Source organism: Gymnogyps californianus, chromosome 3, assembly GCF_018139145.2.
Source record: "Gymnogyps californianus isolate 813 chromosome 3, ASM1813914v2, whole genome shotgun sequence".
In the NCBI taxonomy this organism is placed as follows: domain Eukaryota; kingdom Metazoa; phylum Chordata; class Aves; order Accipitriformes; family Cathartidae; genus Gymnogyps; species Gymnogyps californianus.
The window spans coordinates 126646088-126662319 of record NC_059473.1 but is presented as its reverse complement, the minus strand read 5'-3'; the positions used below and the strand labels follow the sequence as shown (position 1 = coordinate 126662319).

Below are 16232 nucleotides of genomic sequence, written 5' to 3'. Positions count from 1 at the left end.
CCCCTCACCAGGAAGGTGCACAAGGTTAGGGCAGGGACTTACAGATAAGTCTGTCCTTTGCAAACTCACGGCTGCTCTCAGGCACAGGCGAGGCCCCCAGCAGCACTTTTCCCCGCTTTCCAAATATTTTTGACAGAAGAAAACACAACGACAGAATTCAGTGTGATGCGGGACAATGAAAATGCCCTTTGACGGTGCGCAGCTGCCATCAGGAGCAGATATTCAAAAGCCCAGGCCTCTCCAAACACCAGGAAGCGAGCGGATGCTCACCCCACGAGCTGTCAGCTCTTCTGAAGCAGCTCGAGCTGCGAGGTGTCAGCCTGGCGAGCCTTCCTCCGTGAGAAGCTCCGAATATTAGGGGCAGGGATCGCTACCCGGAGCTACGACACTCGAAAGCCAGAGGTTACATTTAAACAGGTTGTCCAGTTCAATCTGGACAAGGAGCTCTAATGATTACAGAAACAATTAAGAAAATTATAAAGTGCTTTCCCTGTGCCTTATCACACGTGGGACTGGCATAAAAACGAGACAGGAGAAAATACTGTCATTTAAACCACACGTTATGCAGCTACAATCAATAAAAGATTCTTTAAACACCACAATTTCAGTAACGCAGAACTTTTATTAACAAGTTTTTAAAGCAGTGGTTACAAAACAGCAAGTTTTTACAGATCTGATCCAGACTTGAAGCACAACGACGGGACACCAGCAAAGCTGCCCCATGCCTGAAGGGAAGGAAACAGCATGGGTAACGCTACCGCTGGTGTGAAATTTTCCAGAAAGTTCAGTGTTCGTGCTTTGGGGGGGGTTAAGGCAGCCCACACGAGGGCACGGGCTGCTGCTGGCAATAACTAAACCTCACCTCCGTCCCTCAAACCCCTTCCAGCTTCTAACATGAAGTCCTTTCCCGGCTGTGGTAAGCAGGGCAGGGATTATTCCGCTTGCTCCCCTCTTTTTGAGGTGCACTGGATAAGCGCACGGTGCTGATCCACAAGGCATTGCCCCCAAAGCACCGAGATCTTGAAGTTTTAATATAGTTTCTGCTTCCAACTCTGAGACGTTTCCCGCCGCTGCGGAGTTCTGCGGCACCAACCGCAGAGACCAGCACTCGAACAAGCAAGCAGCGCAGCGCGGAGGAAAGATTACCTGCAGCAACAGGCAACCGAAAGCCCCCAGGAAATATCGCTCTCGAGATTCAAACTGGGCCAGTCGCTCCTCGGGGGGTTGCCAGCAGCAGTGCTGCAGTCCACGGAAAACATTTGCACCTCGAGATTCACTCCCCGCGGGCAGGGGAGCTCGGGGAGGTGCGTGACTGAGGAAAAAGCCGGGGTGGCTTACAACGCTCCATCCACGTTTTCTTCAGCGCTGCCAAAGGAGCGGAAGGCTTCGTGCAGGGCCACGCGACGAAACAGGTCCGAGTGAGCCGCCGCCGTCTCTGCTAGAGATGCGGGAGCATCCGCTGGCAGACAGATCAGCAGGGAAAGGAAAAATCATATTGTCGGCATAAAACTATTTGCTTCTCATTTTTCCCTTGTCCCTAGGGAGCCTTTCACTCTCCCTCGCCATACAGTTTTTCTTCTCATAACCCTTCTCTCTCCTTCCTAACCCTTCACGTCCTGCAGCTTTCCCCATGGGATCTGAGGGCTGCGGAAAGCGCAAGCACCTTAAGAAACACCCGCTGCCGAAGGGCGAGGACAGTAACGTGGGAGCCTCAGCCACCTAGTTGCTCTCTTAGCTCAGAAGTCACTGAAATTTGTGAGCAAAGGCAGAACTTCACCTATAAGGGGACGGGAGAGGAATTGTTGATACGGTACGTGACTCCTCCAGCCTAAGTGCAAGCCAAGGAGCTGGCAGAAGCAGGCCTGAGACCGTGACTGATGGCAGAGAGAAGAGATTATTCGTCCCGGAGCTCCATCCAGCTGCACATCGGTCCACGCGCTCCACAGCCCAGGCAGCCAGCCGTGAGCGGGACACGGCGTGGCTGGAAAGACGAGGAGACAGACGGGCAAACCATTTCTCAGCCCAGTTTGGCGTTTGTAGTAACCAGTTAGAAAACAGCGCAGGTCCGGGATTAAGCCGTGCCACGGCGTTAGGGCTGCGCAAGAGGCTCAGCACTGCGGTCAGTCTTTGCCGTACCAGGAGGAGGTAGCGTTACTGATACCGAGGAGGGGGAGGCGGTGGTGTCAGGGAAAGATTTTTCAGGCAGAGATCTTCGTTAGGAGTATTTAGATCTTTGTTACGAGTAGTTCACAGTATCCCTGACCCTTTCTAAGGGGTGATAAACCTCGCTCCTGCCTCTCTTCTCTGTGCCGTCGCACTGCAGTACACGCCAGCACGCCTGGGGCGGTTAGGGCCTGGCTGCACAACGTGAGACATCCCACCACCAGGCCTCAATTCATCATTTATCTCATTGCATCGAGAGAGAGAAATTCCTAATGCTCAAAAGATCCTGTCTTCTTCGCCTGCAAGTAACTCCCACCCTACAGAAAGGTCATGGGGCTGGGTGCCAGGTTTTCAAGGATCGGAAAGGAGTCCAAGGCCGTAAGTAGACTGGAACAAACCATCACTGCGATTGAGACCGACAGATTCCGAGTTTCCGGCTGCGCTTGCTCGCCAGGCTCTCCCACATGCGCAGAGCGCGCTCGGACAGGCTGGGCTCTATCCGTGAGACTTGTGAAAACAGCATCCTGATCCTGCTGGGACCGTACCGGACTCTGCGCTCCGAGTAAGTGCAAACTGGGAACGAGCAGCCCGTCCGTCCGAAGCGATCCAAGCTCGCGCTCACACCTTTCCTTTCTCAGCCCCATCCTATTTCCCTCCCTCCAGCCACCCCATCTTGCCAGGACCGCAAGAGATCTGTGCTCTCGTGCTAGGGATGAGTTACAACCGCTTCAACATCCAGCACCGATTGCGCACAACCCTTTCTATAATCTTTTCTCCCTCAGAAATATGACAGCTTGCTCCCTTCTGTCCCCAAACTCAACTAGAAAGAAACCCCGTCCATCTGCAGAACCACAGTATGGTCTGCCCACCCCACAGCCCCAGAGAGACCCCCGCACCGTCCACTTACGTGTGCAGGAAATGATGACTTCCGTGGGGAGGCTACAACAGAGATCTCCGTAAAGCAGCCTCACGTTGAACGGAAAGGTCTTGCTTTTGCTTGACACGTTGTAATTAAAGACCAGCAAGTTACACAAGGAGTTCCTCTGCAAGGTTCCTTCTATCTGGTCTGAAAAGCGTTCCTGGAGGGACGAAGACAGCTTCTGAAACACGAAGCTAGGAAGGGAGTCCACCAGCGCAGGGCTGGGAGCTCGCCAAGTGCAGTGCCCCCACCCTCCATACCAGCCTGGCATGCCCATACGCTGTACATTGAGCAGCCCTTGCGTGGGAAAGACTTAACTAAACCACTGCTCACGCACACCCTTAAGCCGGATCCTCCAGCGGCTTTTTACAAGCTCACAGCTCTTTCAGCTTAGGGACCTCCGGAGTCCGGCAGTAAATTTTAAATGAGCCACCAGACGACATCCAAGTACGTGGCAATCGATGGAACAGGCAACTGAGTTTATAGTCAGAGGATAATTTGTGAAGTTCTGAAAACCAGAACCGCGAGTGCTCCACGGAAAGAAAACTGCCAAGATTCCCCCCAGCACTTCAGGGACTCGTAACACTCGGCACATCAAAGGGAAAAGGACGGGTGAACAGGATTGCTGCGGTCACTGGTACCTGTAACTGGTCTGCCTGGTACCTCCTCCCAGCGTAAGCGTTCAGGTGGTCGGACAGGACAGACAAGAAGCGCCTGATGTCCGTCTGCAAGTACTTCTTGGCTATCTGCTCCAGGGGGATGAAGATGGGGATGGAGTGGCGGTGAATCTGCACCTCTGGCTTGGCGAGCAGGTCCAGGTAGTAAGAATCCAAGTAGGTGCCCTCGTAAGCCGTGCTGATGCAGAAACACACTCCCCGCTTGGTCAGCTTCCCACTGATCCCTTGGGTCCGGAGAGAGGGTTTGCTCAGAGCTACGCTAACTCGTCACCACAAGGCAGCTTTGCTGGGGCAACACAGACTGCAAGAGGGGCTGCGTCCTCTTGCTGGGCTACCTCGGGGGGCTCCCTCGAAGACTTGCAACAGTTTAGGGATGTAAAACACAGCAACTTTTTAATAAGGGGCCTCTAATGAATTCAGGCAGCTTAAATTCCCAATGACTGAGTCATGCTGCCAATTTCAAACACAGTCCTGGCTCCAGCGTGACGGGGAGAACAGGGTGGAGGAAGGCAGCGCTTCACTGCCCCAAGGAGAGCGGCAGGAGCGCTCACGGGGAGGCTCAGCCCACTCGCATCAAGCAGGACTCGCATCCTCGCACTGTCCAGGACAGAGAGCAAAGGTGACTCTCGTTGGAAACCAAAATTTTTTTAAAAAGCTCAGGAGCTGATGAAAAGAGGGTGCCGACCTCACAAGCTTGCTCGGAAGACCCAGACCACTGGATATTTAACTGCCTAATTCCCAAAGATTTCATTCCTAAGGTAGTTACAGGTTTTCCAGAATCTAGACATTAGTCTAAATGATACAGTTCAGTAAATAACAGTTCCTGCAACATCCCAGAGGCCTCCTGTGAAAGGCAGGGAATTACAAGGTTACCGCTCTTCCAGCATTTTCAGACTCTAAAGGCTCCAAGCAAAACGGCAGCAACGTTAACAGGGAAGTTACACTTCACATCAGGCTCATTTTCCAAAATTTAGCACCCCAGAAACGCAGCCATTGGCAGAACACACGCAAACCTCGAGACATTACCTGTGAGGTAAAAGACCTGCAGCATGGCCTTAACGCTTTTTATCTTCCACTCTAAAACAGCTCGAGCGCTGGGCTGCGCCGGATCCGACACGACTCCTCCTTTCCCAAGTTGCTACAAAAGCCAGAAGAGAAGAGAGGTCAGAAATTGCTGACACAAACGTGTCACCTGCAGGGAACGCAGGCAGGATACAGAGAAATAATAACCTGGCTCTGAGAAAAGCGAGATGGCATTTCAAGCAGAAGAGGGGAGAAACGAAGCCAAAGAGGGGAGAAACGAAGCCGAAGAGGGGAGAAACGAAGCCGAAGAGGGGAGAAACGAAGCCGAAGAGGGGAGAAACGAAGCCGAAGAGGGGAGAAACGAAGCCGAAGAGGGGAGAAACGAAGCCGAAGAGGGGAGAAACGAAGCCGAAGAGGGAGAAAAACCCAAGAAAAGAGTTCAGAAATGGCCACATGACCTCCAAGCAAGTAGACCCAGCAGTTCTGGACTACACGGTACTGAAAACAGGGGACACCAGGCCTGTATGTCACTTAAAAAGGGAAAATAAAAAAATAATAGTTGACTCTATATGAATAACCTCAGTAAATCCACCCTCTGAGAGCAGGAGCACACCAGAGCCCTCTGCCAGATCTCTGCAGCAAGCCCTTTCTCACCCCCTTTTGCTGCAGATCCACTTTAGCCCGCAGCTCGTCCCTCTGGAGTCTCAGCTCCTGCACTCTCGCTTTCAGCCTGGCCAGCTTCTCTTCTTGCTGCTTCGTTTCCTCTTGCTTCACGGCTGCCTCATGAGCCCGCGCCTCCAGCATTTCCAGGTGAGCAAACACTCCTGTGAGGAAAAGCACGACACGCTCAAAACTCCGGGCTGTGATTATTAGTGGTTTGCGCTGCGGTACCCAAAACAAAGTAGGGCCGGTGCAGATACGTAAAGAAACCACTTACAACAGCTTCTCACAGGGGCAGAGGACAGGCAAACATCTGGCGAAGAGGCTTTTGGGAATTTTAAACAGCGAGGCTGAGTGCCAGCAGACCCTCAGCATTGGGGTGCCCCACACCAGCTAGCTAAGCTCCTGAAAAGCAGAGTAAGCTAGCAAACACCCCGGTCCCGATCCCAAGAGATCTGCAATTCCCAGCTTTACTTCTAACCCAGTACACAGAGCAGTGAAGAGGCTTCTCTGAAGCCCCCGTACCCTAAATTGGTGGAGGGCGACTCACGACACGACTCAGCAAGCCAGGGGGTCACTTCTGGCCCCAACCGTTTTAGGGTTCACTCCTGCAGGAGGACACACGTCGCACTTGGATGTCCCCCACCCTGCACCCCAGGCAGCTCACCGTCTGGTGAATACGCTTTCCCTTCCTCCATCTTCCCTCGCCACTCTCCTGCAAGCGAGAAGGCAGAAGGTCAGCCCTCCTCGGCCAGGCTCCGTCCCTTGGGAAGCGGCGACGCGGGGGCAGCGAGAGCTCTTCCTCAGGGGATCTTCCTCTTCCTCCTGCTGCTGCTGCTGCAACGGGACTCCGAGAAACGCTGAGGACAATCCTAGCACCCGGGCTGGCCCCACGCAGGGACAATCCCTCGGGCCGATAGCTGAAATGACACATTATAACCCACCATTTCCTATAAGCCGCCATTTCACACCAGCCCCACAGGGAGCTCCCCCCCTCCCCAGGAATGCAGGGACAGGATTCACCGGCCTCCGCCAGCAGGACGAGCCCGGAGAGCCACCACAGCCCCGGGGTGTGTGTGTGTGACAGGGAGGCACCCAGGGGTGCCTGGGCTCTCCCCACACGGACGGGGTGGGGTGGGCCGGGACCCCCGGGGACCCCGCCGAGGGGGACAGCGACAAGGGGGGGAGCTGGGAAGCCGGGTGGCCGGGGGCCTCCGCACCAGGGGGGCTGAGGGAGCCCCGCCGAGGGGCTGGAGGCGCAGGCGGCCTGACCTCCATCCCCGGCCCGGTTCCCCAACGGCTCCCGCACCCACCATAGCAACCGGCGCTCAAACTGCGCGCCTCAGCGCCGGCGGAAGGACGTCACCTCCCCGACGCCATTTCCCCCCTCCGTTTGCCGTACAACAATATGGCGGCGGCGCTGCCTTTCCGGCGCCCGGCATGCGCTGCGCGCGGCCGCGCCTCCCGGCAGGCTGTGCGGCACCGTACGGCGACATGGCGGCGCCCGGAGCGGCAGCGGCAGCGGCGCTGGTGCAGTACGTGGTGCTGCGGGGGGACCTGGGCCGGCCGCCGATGTCGTGGCCGCTGGGCGCGGTGGTGGCGCAGGGCTGCCACGCCGCCCTCGCCGCCGCGCATGCGCACCGCCAGCACCCCGACACCCGCGCCTACCTGGAGTTGGGTGGCGCCATGCGGACCGTCGTGCTAGAGGTGCGCGGGGCAGGCCGGGAGCCGCGGGGCACACCGGGAGCGCCGCGCTAAGGGAAGGCGGGCGGCGGCCATTTTGGGGCGGGCCCGGCGGAGCCCTGAGGGGACGGTCAGGGGTGGCAATGGTGGCAATGGCGGCGGCAATGGCGGTGGTGGTGGGCTCTGTGGGGGCACCCGCGGCCGAGGCCTGGCGGGGAGGGGAAAGTCGGTCGTGACTCGCCTTCCCCCGGGCCCAGCCTGCCCTCACGCTCCCGGGCGCCCTTCCCGCCCGCCTCTACCCAGGGAGTGAACCGTGGCCTAAACCCCGTGAGGGCCGCCGGTCCCCGTCCCCTGCGGCTGCGAGGCCTCCGGTCCCGGCGGCGCCGTTTACTCCCTGTAACCACTCAGGGCCCCGCCGTAGCGGCTACTTCGTGAGGGGGGGTTCAGGGTGGTGATGGGGGCAGCCTCTGTGTGGCCGTGGGGTTGGGCAGAGCTGTTTCCCTTAGTACGCAGAGCCAGGCAAGCCGTCCAGGGAAAAAAAAAACCTGCATTTTTGAAAGTTTACAACCTGTGTTGGCTCACAACGCCCAGCTCCCCCGCCCCAGTGCTTTTGCAGATGCCGGTGGTGCAGCCAGGGCCTGTAAGAACAAAATGTCTTTTGGGTAAGATATAAAGTACGGGGATTGCCCATCCTAATAGCTGTGTGCAGGCAGGTGGCCGCTTCCCTGTGCTGGCCACCATCCCTAGCACGAGCTGCCTTGCTTCCTCACGGCTCTTGCAGGTACCCAGCACTGCCTCGCACCCCAGCCCTCACAGCAGACTTTGTCTCTCCCCAGGCTCCGGATGAGGCCGCCCTGACGGCGCTGGCAGAGACTCTGAAGCAGCACAGCGTCGACCACGAAGTGTGGACCGAGCAGCCCGAGAACATGGCCACCTGCCTGGCGCTCAGGCCCTACCCGAAGGACCAAGTGCACCAGTACCTGAAGAAATTTAAATTGCTGAAGTGACGGGGAACGGGCACGGGCAGCTCTCCTCCGGGGCCAGAGCTGAGCTCACCCCCGTGCAGGCGCCGGGAGGAAAGCTGCTGTGTCCCGGGAGCGCTGTGCTAATGCTCAGCAGCAGGTAGTCTTCTCCTCGCGTGGTGATAGTGGTTACACAGTGTGAAACGGCTCTTTGCTGGGGAGAATTAAATGTGATTCTGTGCAGAATGTGACTATGTGTTATATTAACCTGCCGTCTCTGCGCAGTGGGCTTGCAGGTCATCCCCCCCGCCAGCGCAGGCAAACTTGAAAATGTCTCTGCTGCTTTTTAGGGGCGACTTTTCCCTTGGGCAGCCCTTTGAGCTTCCCCGTCCGTCTGTCCGTCCATCCCGACGGCTGCTTTCCCCATGCCTGAGCTCCGCAAGCAGGGCCTGGCTGCCGGCGTGCCCGTACTCCCGGCGTGCCCGTACTCCCGGTGCTTCTCCCACCTCCGCCCTTCGCTCCGTGGCTGCGGAGCCACGCCGGATCGCTTTTTCCTCCCGTACCAGCGAGGCTGGTTTGTCCGTGATTTTATTCGCACTGAACCGCGTGATGAAACCCTGCCGGGAGCCGCGCAAACAGCAGACGGCAGCATCGGCCGGCGAGCCGGGACTCGCTGCAGACCTCGTCCTGCCTTGTTTACATTAAAAATGTTAGAAATGAGCCACTTTAAAAAAAAAAAAAGTGCGTTGTCAGCTAAAAGCGCGTGTGCCCCACCTCTCCCCGTCCTGGGCGTGCTGTTAATGCCACTGGCACCCCCTGCCCGCCCCCCCCCTCCAATTTCCCAGTGGGAATTGGAGCCAAACCAAGCGGCGTTTCCACCTCGGTGTTACGTACACCGGCAAGCCCCCCGCCGAACGCCTCGCCGCGGCGCTGGGGAGCACTCGCCCACCAAACCGAGGGCCGAAACCCGACGTGGCCCCTGCTGCGGGGGGGTTTGGGGGGGTGCTACTCCCGCTGGGGCAGGGCAGGATCTGAGATCAGAAAACTGCCCCCGAGCCGTTTTCACAGCCCACCGAGCCCCCGGGTTTAATTAAAAAAGCCCTGGTGTCACCATGGGGAGCAGAGCTGCGGCGAATCCGCTCCCCTCTTCCCGGTGCCGCGCTCCAGCGGTAAATTCGGTGACTAATAACCGTGCGCGCACTTTCTCTCTATTTTCTCTACAGCCCTTTGGGATTCAAGATGCTGGTTTTTGCCACCAAACTCCACACACCGGCTAATTTCCAGCTCCCCAGTGTGACGAACCGTGGTGACAGAGGGGTTCCCGGTGCAAGGACAGGGGTGACCCCCGACTGCCCACACCTCTTGCCCCGGCGAACGGCCCCGGCACCGCTCTGGCATCCCCGTCGGCACAGAAACGTTAGCTGGCAACTCCGGTTCTTTTTCTTTTGTTTGTTTGTTTGTTTGTTTGTTTGTTTGGGTGTTGGTTGGTTTTTTTTTTTTTTGTCAACTTTAACTCTTGCAAACGTCAATCAACAAAGCTACACGTTTTTCCACACACCAGCGCAATTTTTAGAGGGGGGGGGGGGGAAATCCCCCCTAGCCGCCCTCCCCCCATAAAAGTCAGCAGTGAATATTAAAAGCGACCCCCAACTAAAAGAGAAGAAAACAAATTTATACAGAGCTCAGAGCTATTTACAGTGACAGGCTTGAGGGGAAAAAAAATAAGCTATCTCCCAACAGAGAATTCAATTATTATTATTATTTTATTATTATTATTTTAAATAGTTTAAGCTACCTCAGCTGTTAAACACAATCAAAGCAGAAAGAACCGACTGCTTAATTTTATTTAATATTTAATCAGAAAATTTTATCTACAATAATTGACAGACCCCTCCCCCCATCCTTCCCCCTAAAAATTATTGCCGTTTTTTCCCCAAACTGTTCTTTGTCTTTTTTTTTTTGTCTTTTTTCTTTTTTTCTCCTCCTGTTGTAGTATACACATTGTAGCCCCCCTCCCCGTTTCGCTCGGAGGCCTGAAACCAGCATAAAACATGGAAAAAATGGTGGGTCAAAATACTCTGGTTTTTTTTTTTTTTTTCTTTTTTCTTTAAAACCGACAAACTCACGATTGCTAGAAAAAGCTGATTGTACGCACAAGCGGGCTGGGGCGGAGGGGAGAGAAGGGGTTTTGTTTTAAGCGTGAATAAAAAAACCGGCTTTTCCCGCAGAAGTCCAGCGCCGATCCCCTTCCGTGCCCCGCGCCGAGACGTGATCAGTGACAGATCCAGCTGAAACTGAGATTGCTCTTCCTCCTCCTCCTTCCTCCTCCTCCTCCTGCCGCCGCTGCAGTCCTCCAGCTGCCTTCTCCCCCTCCCCGCCTCCCCGAGAAACCTTCCTCCAGATTAAGAAGCCAGCAAAATGATTACAAAAATAAGAATCATCTGTAATTTTGGCTCGAGAAACCGACTGTCCCGCCTCGTCGCTTTGCCGACATCCAACGCTTTTTTTTAAAAAAAAAAAAAAAAGGGAAAAAAAAAAGGGGGGGGGAACAAAGGGGGGAGAAAACGGGGGGGAAGGGGAAAAAAGGGGGAACGAAAAGGGGAAAACAAAAGGGGGGTAAAAAAGGGGGGGGAAAAAGGGAAGAAACAAAAGGGGAGGAAAAAAGGAGAACAAAAAGGGAAAAAAAGGGGGAAAAAAAGGGGGGGGGAACCCAACCCCCCCCAATAAAACAAACCCCCCCCTTTTTGCTCCAAACACTACGAGCTGAAGAATGGCTGCGGGTTGAGATATCAAAAATCTCAGAAAAATATATAATATATATATTTATATATCTCTGTACGTCTTCTTATTTAAATTTCACATTCCTCGAAAAGCGATTTATTCAGTCAGTAGCTGCTGAAGAAGGCTCTTCTGCTGGCCCGGCGGCGGCGGTGGCCCGGCGGCGTTTTTCGGAGTTCCCAAGGGAGCCGGCGGATTGAGGTAGGGATCTCCTACCAGATTCACTGTACACTGTACGTCGGCAAAGACCTGAACCTGTTGTACCTGCTGGGACACAAAAGAGAAGAGGGGATTTAGCGGGGCCGGGGCAGGGGCCGGCGGCGGCGGATCTGGGTACTACGTGAAGTGGAAACTCACTAGAGACTTCCTCTAGTCTGGAGCCACCCCAGAGAAGAACTCTTCTGTCTTCTTGTCCTATAAAAAGAAAACCGCTGCAACTCATTCGGCTCTGCGAGGTTCATAACGTTGCTCATCCAAAAAAAAAAAAAAAAAAAAAGGAAAAAAAATGGATTTTTTGGGGGAGTGGGGGGGGGAAACAACCCAAAAAAAAAAAAAGCCCAGCCTGGCATCCCCTGGGTGAAGGGGAGTCGCGGCGTGGTGGCCGTGCCGGTGGTTGTGGGGTGGCTTTTGGTGGTGAGCGAGGTCCAGCGCGGCTGTTTGATCAAAATTAAGAGCTTTGGCGTGTCTCGGCGGCGCTGCCGGCGCGTCCCTACGGGCTCTGCGAAACCAAGGCTGCGCTACGGGGAAGGGGGAGGGCGACGCCATGACGCCGGCGGGTGTTGGAAGAGATGAGGATGAACCGGATCGTCCCCGGGAGCCGGAGGCATCGGTGCCGGCGGGCGGCCGGGCACGCTTTGGTGGTGCTCGGTGCTGCTCGGAGGGACAGGCAGCGTCCGGCAGCGCTGCCTGCGGGGACGGACGCCGCCCCCCGGAGCCTCCCCCATCTAAATTTCCTCGCTCCGCCGTGCTTTAACGTGGCGGCCTGGCTTGCACCGCGGCAGCGCAGGGGCCATCGGCCGCTCCGGTGATGGCTGAGCCTAGGAAAGAAACCCTCCCCGCTCGCTGTCAGCCCAGAGCCGGGACGAGGGGTGTTTAGCACCAACACTCATTTATTTTTCCAGCTCGGCCGCGGCGTCACCGCTCTTCCACGCCAGCAAGGAAGCCGAAAACGCTCACGGCGGCGGCGTGAGCTTTGATGCAAAGAGGGTTCGTGAGTGGTGCCGGCGTCCCCGAGGGCTGGCCGTCACCCGACGCTGGCGGGACCATGGTGGCTTCCACCCAACCCTGCCAACCAGGGCCGGCCCCAGTGGAAACCAAGCGTGCCGAGCCGGTACGGCCGGGGACGTTCAGCCTTTATAGGGGGGAGGGAACCCGCCAAACTCCTCGGGGTACCTGAGATGTGCTTAGCAGTTTCTTACTGACCTGTGCCCCATCTCCTTCTGTTTTCAAAAGGTCAGTGGAGGAAAGCTGGTTGCAGTAAAGGCCCGCGGGTCTCAGCGCCGGGTCATTTACCTGTCAAAAGCAAGATCCAGGCTCAGCCGGGGCTCCTGGACGCCGGAGGGGCACTCGCCGCCCTCTCGAGCTGAGTTTGGGGAGGGGGGGGATTTGGGGAGGGGATGCTCATGGATGGAGCGGCGCTGGGGAACGGTGCTGGCAGCATCCTGCCCGCACCGTGAGCTGCAGGGTTTTGGGGCATCGGTGGGGGGATCCCAGTGGGTACCTGGGACCTGTTTCACCTTCCTCCCCACCACCTGTACCTTTACCTGGGACTGCTGCCGGCTCTGGCAGCATCTCACCCCCAGGGAGCATGAAACGCCACCCAACTGCTCGGTGAGAGGGGCAAAAGCCACTGGCTCAGCCCCTGCACCGCAGCCAGCTCACGGGAGGGACCAGCCTCCTTCCTCGCCAAGCCCCGCGGCTTCTTCCCGGGGAGGCTGCAAGCCCCAGCCCGCAATGTCCCACGCAAAACCAATGAGCCAGAGGCTTAACGGTGCTGAGACAAACCCCAGCAGCTAAAAATGTTGGAGGCGTCTCAGTCTGGCCCAGGGAGGTGTCCTGGTTTCGGCTGGGATAGAGTTAATTTTCTTCTTAGTAGCTGGTACAGTGCTGTGTTTTGGATTGAGTGTGAGAATGTCGATAACACGCTGATGGTTTAGTTGTTGCTAAGTAGCGCTGATCCTAAGCGAAGGACTTTTCAGTCTCCCGTGCTCTGCCAGCAAGCAGGTGTGCAAGGAGCTGGGAGGGAGCACGGCCGGGGCAGCTGACCCCAACTAGCCCAGGGGATATTCCATACCATGGAACGTCATGCCCAGTATATAAACTGGGGGGAGTTGGCCAGGAGGGGTGGATCGCTGCTGGGCATCGGTCAGCGGGTGGTGAGCAATTGCATTGTGCATCCCTTGTCTTGGGGTTTATTTCCTTTTTTTTTTTGTTATATTCCTTTTCATTACAATTATTATAATAGTATTATTATTCTTAGTTAGTAGTATATTTTATTTTACTTTAGTTATTCAACTGTTCTTATCTCAACCCACGAGTTTTACCTTTTTTTCCCCCCTCTTCCCCATCCCACTGGGAGGCAGGAGGGGGAAGCGGCTGCGTGGTGCTGAGTTGCTGGCTGGGGTTAAACCACGACAGAAGATCTCGCCAAAGGGCTGGGACTGCGGAAAGGTCCCGTATCCAACCGTTCCCGTTCCCCGCTCCCCATCCCCAGTTTTCACAGCTCCCCGAGGATGCACGGCTACAAACGGACCCGCCAGCCATCGAGGGCTGCGGGTGCTGGAGATGCTCGGCACATCCTTGTACCCCCTAAGGACACACGGGACACCCTGGGCACCGGTGGCCTTGGGCTCCAGCACAGCGGCAGTGCCAGTGGAGGCAGACGGACCTTTGCCGCTTCCCCCTTTGGACGCCGGTACCCCCAGAGCCAGAGAAGCGAATGCAGAACCCCTGGGAGCTGGCTGACTATCCCAGGAACGGGGACGGCACGGCACTGACCTGCTCCGAGCACATGGAGTTCATCCCGGGCATCTGCAGCGAGTTCATCTGCATCTGTCCGGCCATGGGGTTCATGTTCTGGACGTTGGTGTTTCCTCCCGCCATGGAGACGGTGATGCTCATGTTGTTGTACATGCCCTGCTGAGCAGGCGCCGGCTGGCTCTGCCCCGCTTGGCTGAATACGCTGGGAGAGAGAAAAAAGCATTACCCGGGTGTCCGCGGCGGTGGGAAGCACCCCGAGGTGCGTGCCGAGCCCTTGGGGTGGCCCGAGCCGCGACGGCAGCCAGCCTGCCTGCCTCTCGGTGAACGCCGAGACCACCCGCGGCGGAGAGCCGGCGGAGCGGATGGGAGCCCTGCCAGTCGCTGGGGACAGCGGGAGGGACAGGGAGGCATTAGAGGTGCTGCCTGCAGCAAGGTGTAACCAGCGTGGAGGCTGGGTGGAAGGGAGGTGGCCGCTGCAGAGGCATCCGCCCTCCGCTCCTGCTGTAGCAAGAAGCTCCTCGGTGTGACAGGGTAGAGCAGGAGAAACACCAGTGCCAAGAGAGGGATCATTACAGGGCTTCGGGCTGGATTAAGGGTCAGTCAGATGCAAAGCCCTGGTCTATGTGACGCTGAGTTCACCCCTTCACGCTCCTTCCAGTGCCCTCCTCAACACCCAACCATCCCTACTTCCGCTCCAGGCAGGAGGACAGCTCTCCATCGCAAGGCAAGGTGAAGCATCCCACCTCCAACAGAGCTCCCATCTCATCCCACCCAGCCCAGTAACCTCCTGCTCTGCGCTGCCTGACCAGGACAGGTTAGCTGAGCTACCTGGACGGACCCAAGACGCAAAGCAAGGCATTCCCCAGGTGAGCTTTTGGGGGTTTTTTTGACTCATTTCTGGAGATCTGAAGCTCAAACCTGACTCGTGCAAAAAAGGCAACAAGTCTGGTGACTCTTCCCATTTGCCTCCGTAAGTCAGAGCTGGACATATCTTAAGAAGGTCATGCAGTGACCTGGGACTGCTGATCTTGACTCATTTTATTGTCATGTTTCCTAAGGCCACTTTCACAAGACATAATTAAGCCACTTGTTTAATTAAAAGCCAAAGACCTGCTTCATGTCTTCCTCAACACACATGCTCATTTATTTAAACGCTGTGGGCTTCTGGCCGCCTCCGAGCCGAGGCGAAGACGAGGACACGGGTTGACGGTGACTTCTGAAGGACGTCACGGTAGGGGAACACGGCCTGAGCTCAGCACGTGTCCTCAGCCAGGTGTCACCTATGGGCACCGCCACCCCTACCAACATCCTACCAGGGGACCATCACCTTGCTGTCACCTTGCTGCCTTCTCTCTGTGTCACCCGTGAGCTCCAGGTTATGCCCACCATGATCTTACTTGCTATTCCCCATGGCTCCTTGCTGCCAGGTCTTCATGTCAGGCGACTGGTAGCCCGGTGTCGGCGGAGCCGGCTGCAGCATGGGACTTTGCGAAGGTGGGAGCTGGGGTGACATCAAGGGGCTGCTGGGGCTGAGCGACGGAGCAAAGGCGGGTTCGCTTTGCTGACCCATGCCTGGGGAAGGACAGACGGCGTCAGCGATGCCCAGACCCCCGCCGGCAGCCCCAATTCCCTCCTCCTCCCTTGCAACCGCTGGCACCGAACCAGAAGCATCAGCCGTGACTTTCGGTCTCGGGGTCTCTGATGTTCATTTCGAGCAGCTGTATCGCTCAAACGCAAACATTTCGGGGATGAAGGAGCTGGGAAACTCCCCCCCTCAAGTGGTTTCCAGCAGCCGGTGTTCCTCTTTAGCATCACACCTGGCTGGAAAATAGCCAGCGTAACGATGAGGTGATGCCAAAGGAGGTTCCTGCGGGGCTATCGCAGCCACACCGCCGTTTTCTCTACTCGTCAGTGATGTCCACCTTGCTGAGACCCTGCACTGATGCTTGAACGTGAAGACCTTCAAGATGGTGCCCGTCTGCACGCAACTCTGCACCGGCTTGCCCATCTCGTACGAGCGTGGTGCCCACACAAGAGGCGTAAGCTGCCTGCAGCTCATTCCAGACATCTCAGCGAGGGTTTGGCTTTTTTCAGAGCATATATGTTTAAGGAAGAGCAATTTAGAGGACTGCCTCGCAGTTCGGTTTTCAAGGAAAGAGTTGTGGAATTATTTTCCCAAATGAGAGCTTTTTTTTGGGGGGGGGGGATTCAACCAGAAAAGGTCCCCTTGGGAGGTGGAGACCAGAGACCAGACCAGTATGCAGGCTGGGTGAGATGGCCGAGGATGAAGCCCGGGGTGACGGGCGAGCAGGGCTGGGCTGCAGCATCCTCGGGGGATCTCAGCTCTGCCCTACGCCTCTCCCTCCCCACCGCTGGACGCCTCTCCCC

General features: G+C 56.6%; 3 protein-coding genes across 7 annotated transcripts in view; 1 reads left to right on the top strand and 2 right to left on the bottom strand.

Moving 5' to 3' along the window:
• Positions 1–1296: 1296 nt before the first annotated feature.
• Positions 1297–6789, bottom strand: CENPO (centromere protein O). 2 transcript variants are annotated; one of them, XM_050894414.1, is made up of 7 exons: positions 6756–6789; positions 6110–6362; positions 5437–5606; positions 4786–4897; positions 3724–3983; positions 3071–3242; positions 1297–1459 (listed from the first exon to the last, which is right to left on the bottom strand). In XM_050894414.1, the coding sequence occupies exons 2-7, from the start codon at positions 6138–6140 to the stop codon at positions 1335–1337; spliced, it is 870 nt and encodes a 289-aa protein (XP_050750371.1). In that variant the 5' UTR covers positions 6141–6362; positions 6756–6789; the 3' UTR covers positions 1297–1334. The 2 variants fall into 2 exon arrangements, with proteins under 2 accessions (XP_050750371.1, XP_050750372.1); XM_050894415.1 differs by lacking the exon at positions 1297–1459 and adding an exon at positions 2347–2550.
• A 135-nt stretch (positions 6790–6924) lies between these two features.
• PTRHD1 (peptidyl-tRNA hydrolase domain containing 1) lies at positions 6925–10580 on the top strand. Of its 3 annotated transcripts, none has more exons than XR_007766195.1 (4): positions 6937–7149; positions 7962–8247; positions 9311–9503; positions 10316–10580. XR_007766195.1 is itself a non-coding variant. In XM_050894141.1 (2 exons), exons 1-2 carry the CDS (start codon positions 6937–6939, stop codon positions 8130–8132), a joined length of 384 nt encoding a protein of 127 aa, XP_050750098.1. In that variant the 5' UTR covers positions 6925–6936; the 3' UTR covers positions 8133–8324. The 3 variants fall into 3 exon arrangements, 1 of the variants encoding a protein (XP_050750098.1); XR_007766196.1 differs by lacking the exon at positions 10316–10580 and adding an exon at positions 10081–10259; XM_050894141.1 differs by lacking the exons at positions 9311–9503; positions 10316–10580 and having other exon boundaries at positions 6925–7149; positions 7962–8324.
• A 214-nt stretch (positions 10581–10794) lies between these two features.
• NCOA1 (nuclear receptor coactivator 1) overlaps positions 10795–16232 on the bottom strand; it is a 187150-nt gene continuing 181712 nt past the window's right edge. Inside the window, exons 19-22 of one of the 2 annotated variants that reach the window (XM_050893741.1) lie at positions 15242–15416; positions 13863–14046; positions 12288–12377; positions 10795–11132 (exon numbers count right to left, since the gene is read on the bottom strand). In XM_050893741.1, coding sequence (XP_050749698.1) covers positions 10965–11132; positions 12288–12377; positions 13863–14046; positions 15242–15416 — 617 coding nt within the window. In that variant the 3' untranslated portion in view covers positions 10795–10964. The remainder of the gene's footprint in view (positions 11133–12287; positions 12378–13862; positions 14047–15241; positions 15417–16232) is intronic. The other variant, XM_050893742.1, reaches the window with a different exon arrangement.

Excerpts from the sequence above, each read along its gene's own strand:
- CENPO (XM_050894414.1), bottom strand. The coding sequence starts at position 6,140 with ATGGAGGAAGGGAAAGCGTATTCACCAGACG. Across the intron at positions 5,607-6,109 it reads GAAAGCGTATTCACCAGACG|GAGTGTTTGCTCACCTGGAA; the intron begins GTGAGCTGCCTG and ends TTTTCCTCACAG. Across the intron at positions 3,984-4,785 it reads GCAGGTCTTTTACCTCACAG|GGATCAGTGGGAAGCTGACC; the intron begins GTAATGTCTCGA and ends TCCGGACCCAAG.
- PTRHD1 (XM_050894141.1), top strand. The coding sequence starts at position 6,937 with ATGGCGGCGCCCGGAGCGGCAGCGGCAGCGGCGCTGGTGCAGTACGTG. Across the intron at positions 7,150-7,961 it reads TGCGGACCGTCGTGCTAGAG|GCTCCGGATGAGGCCGCCCT; the intron begins GTGCGCGGGGCA and ends GTCTCTCCCCAG.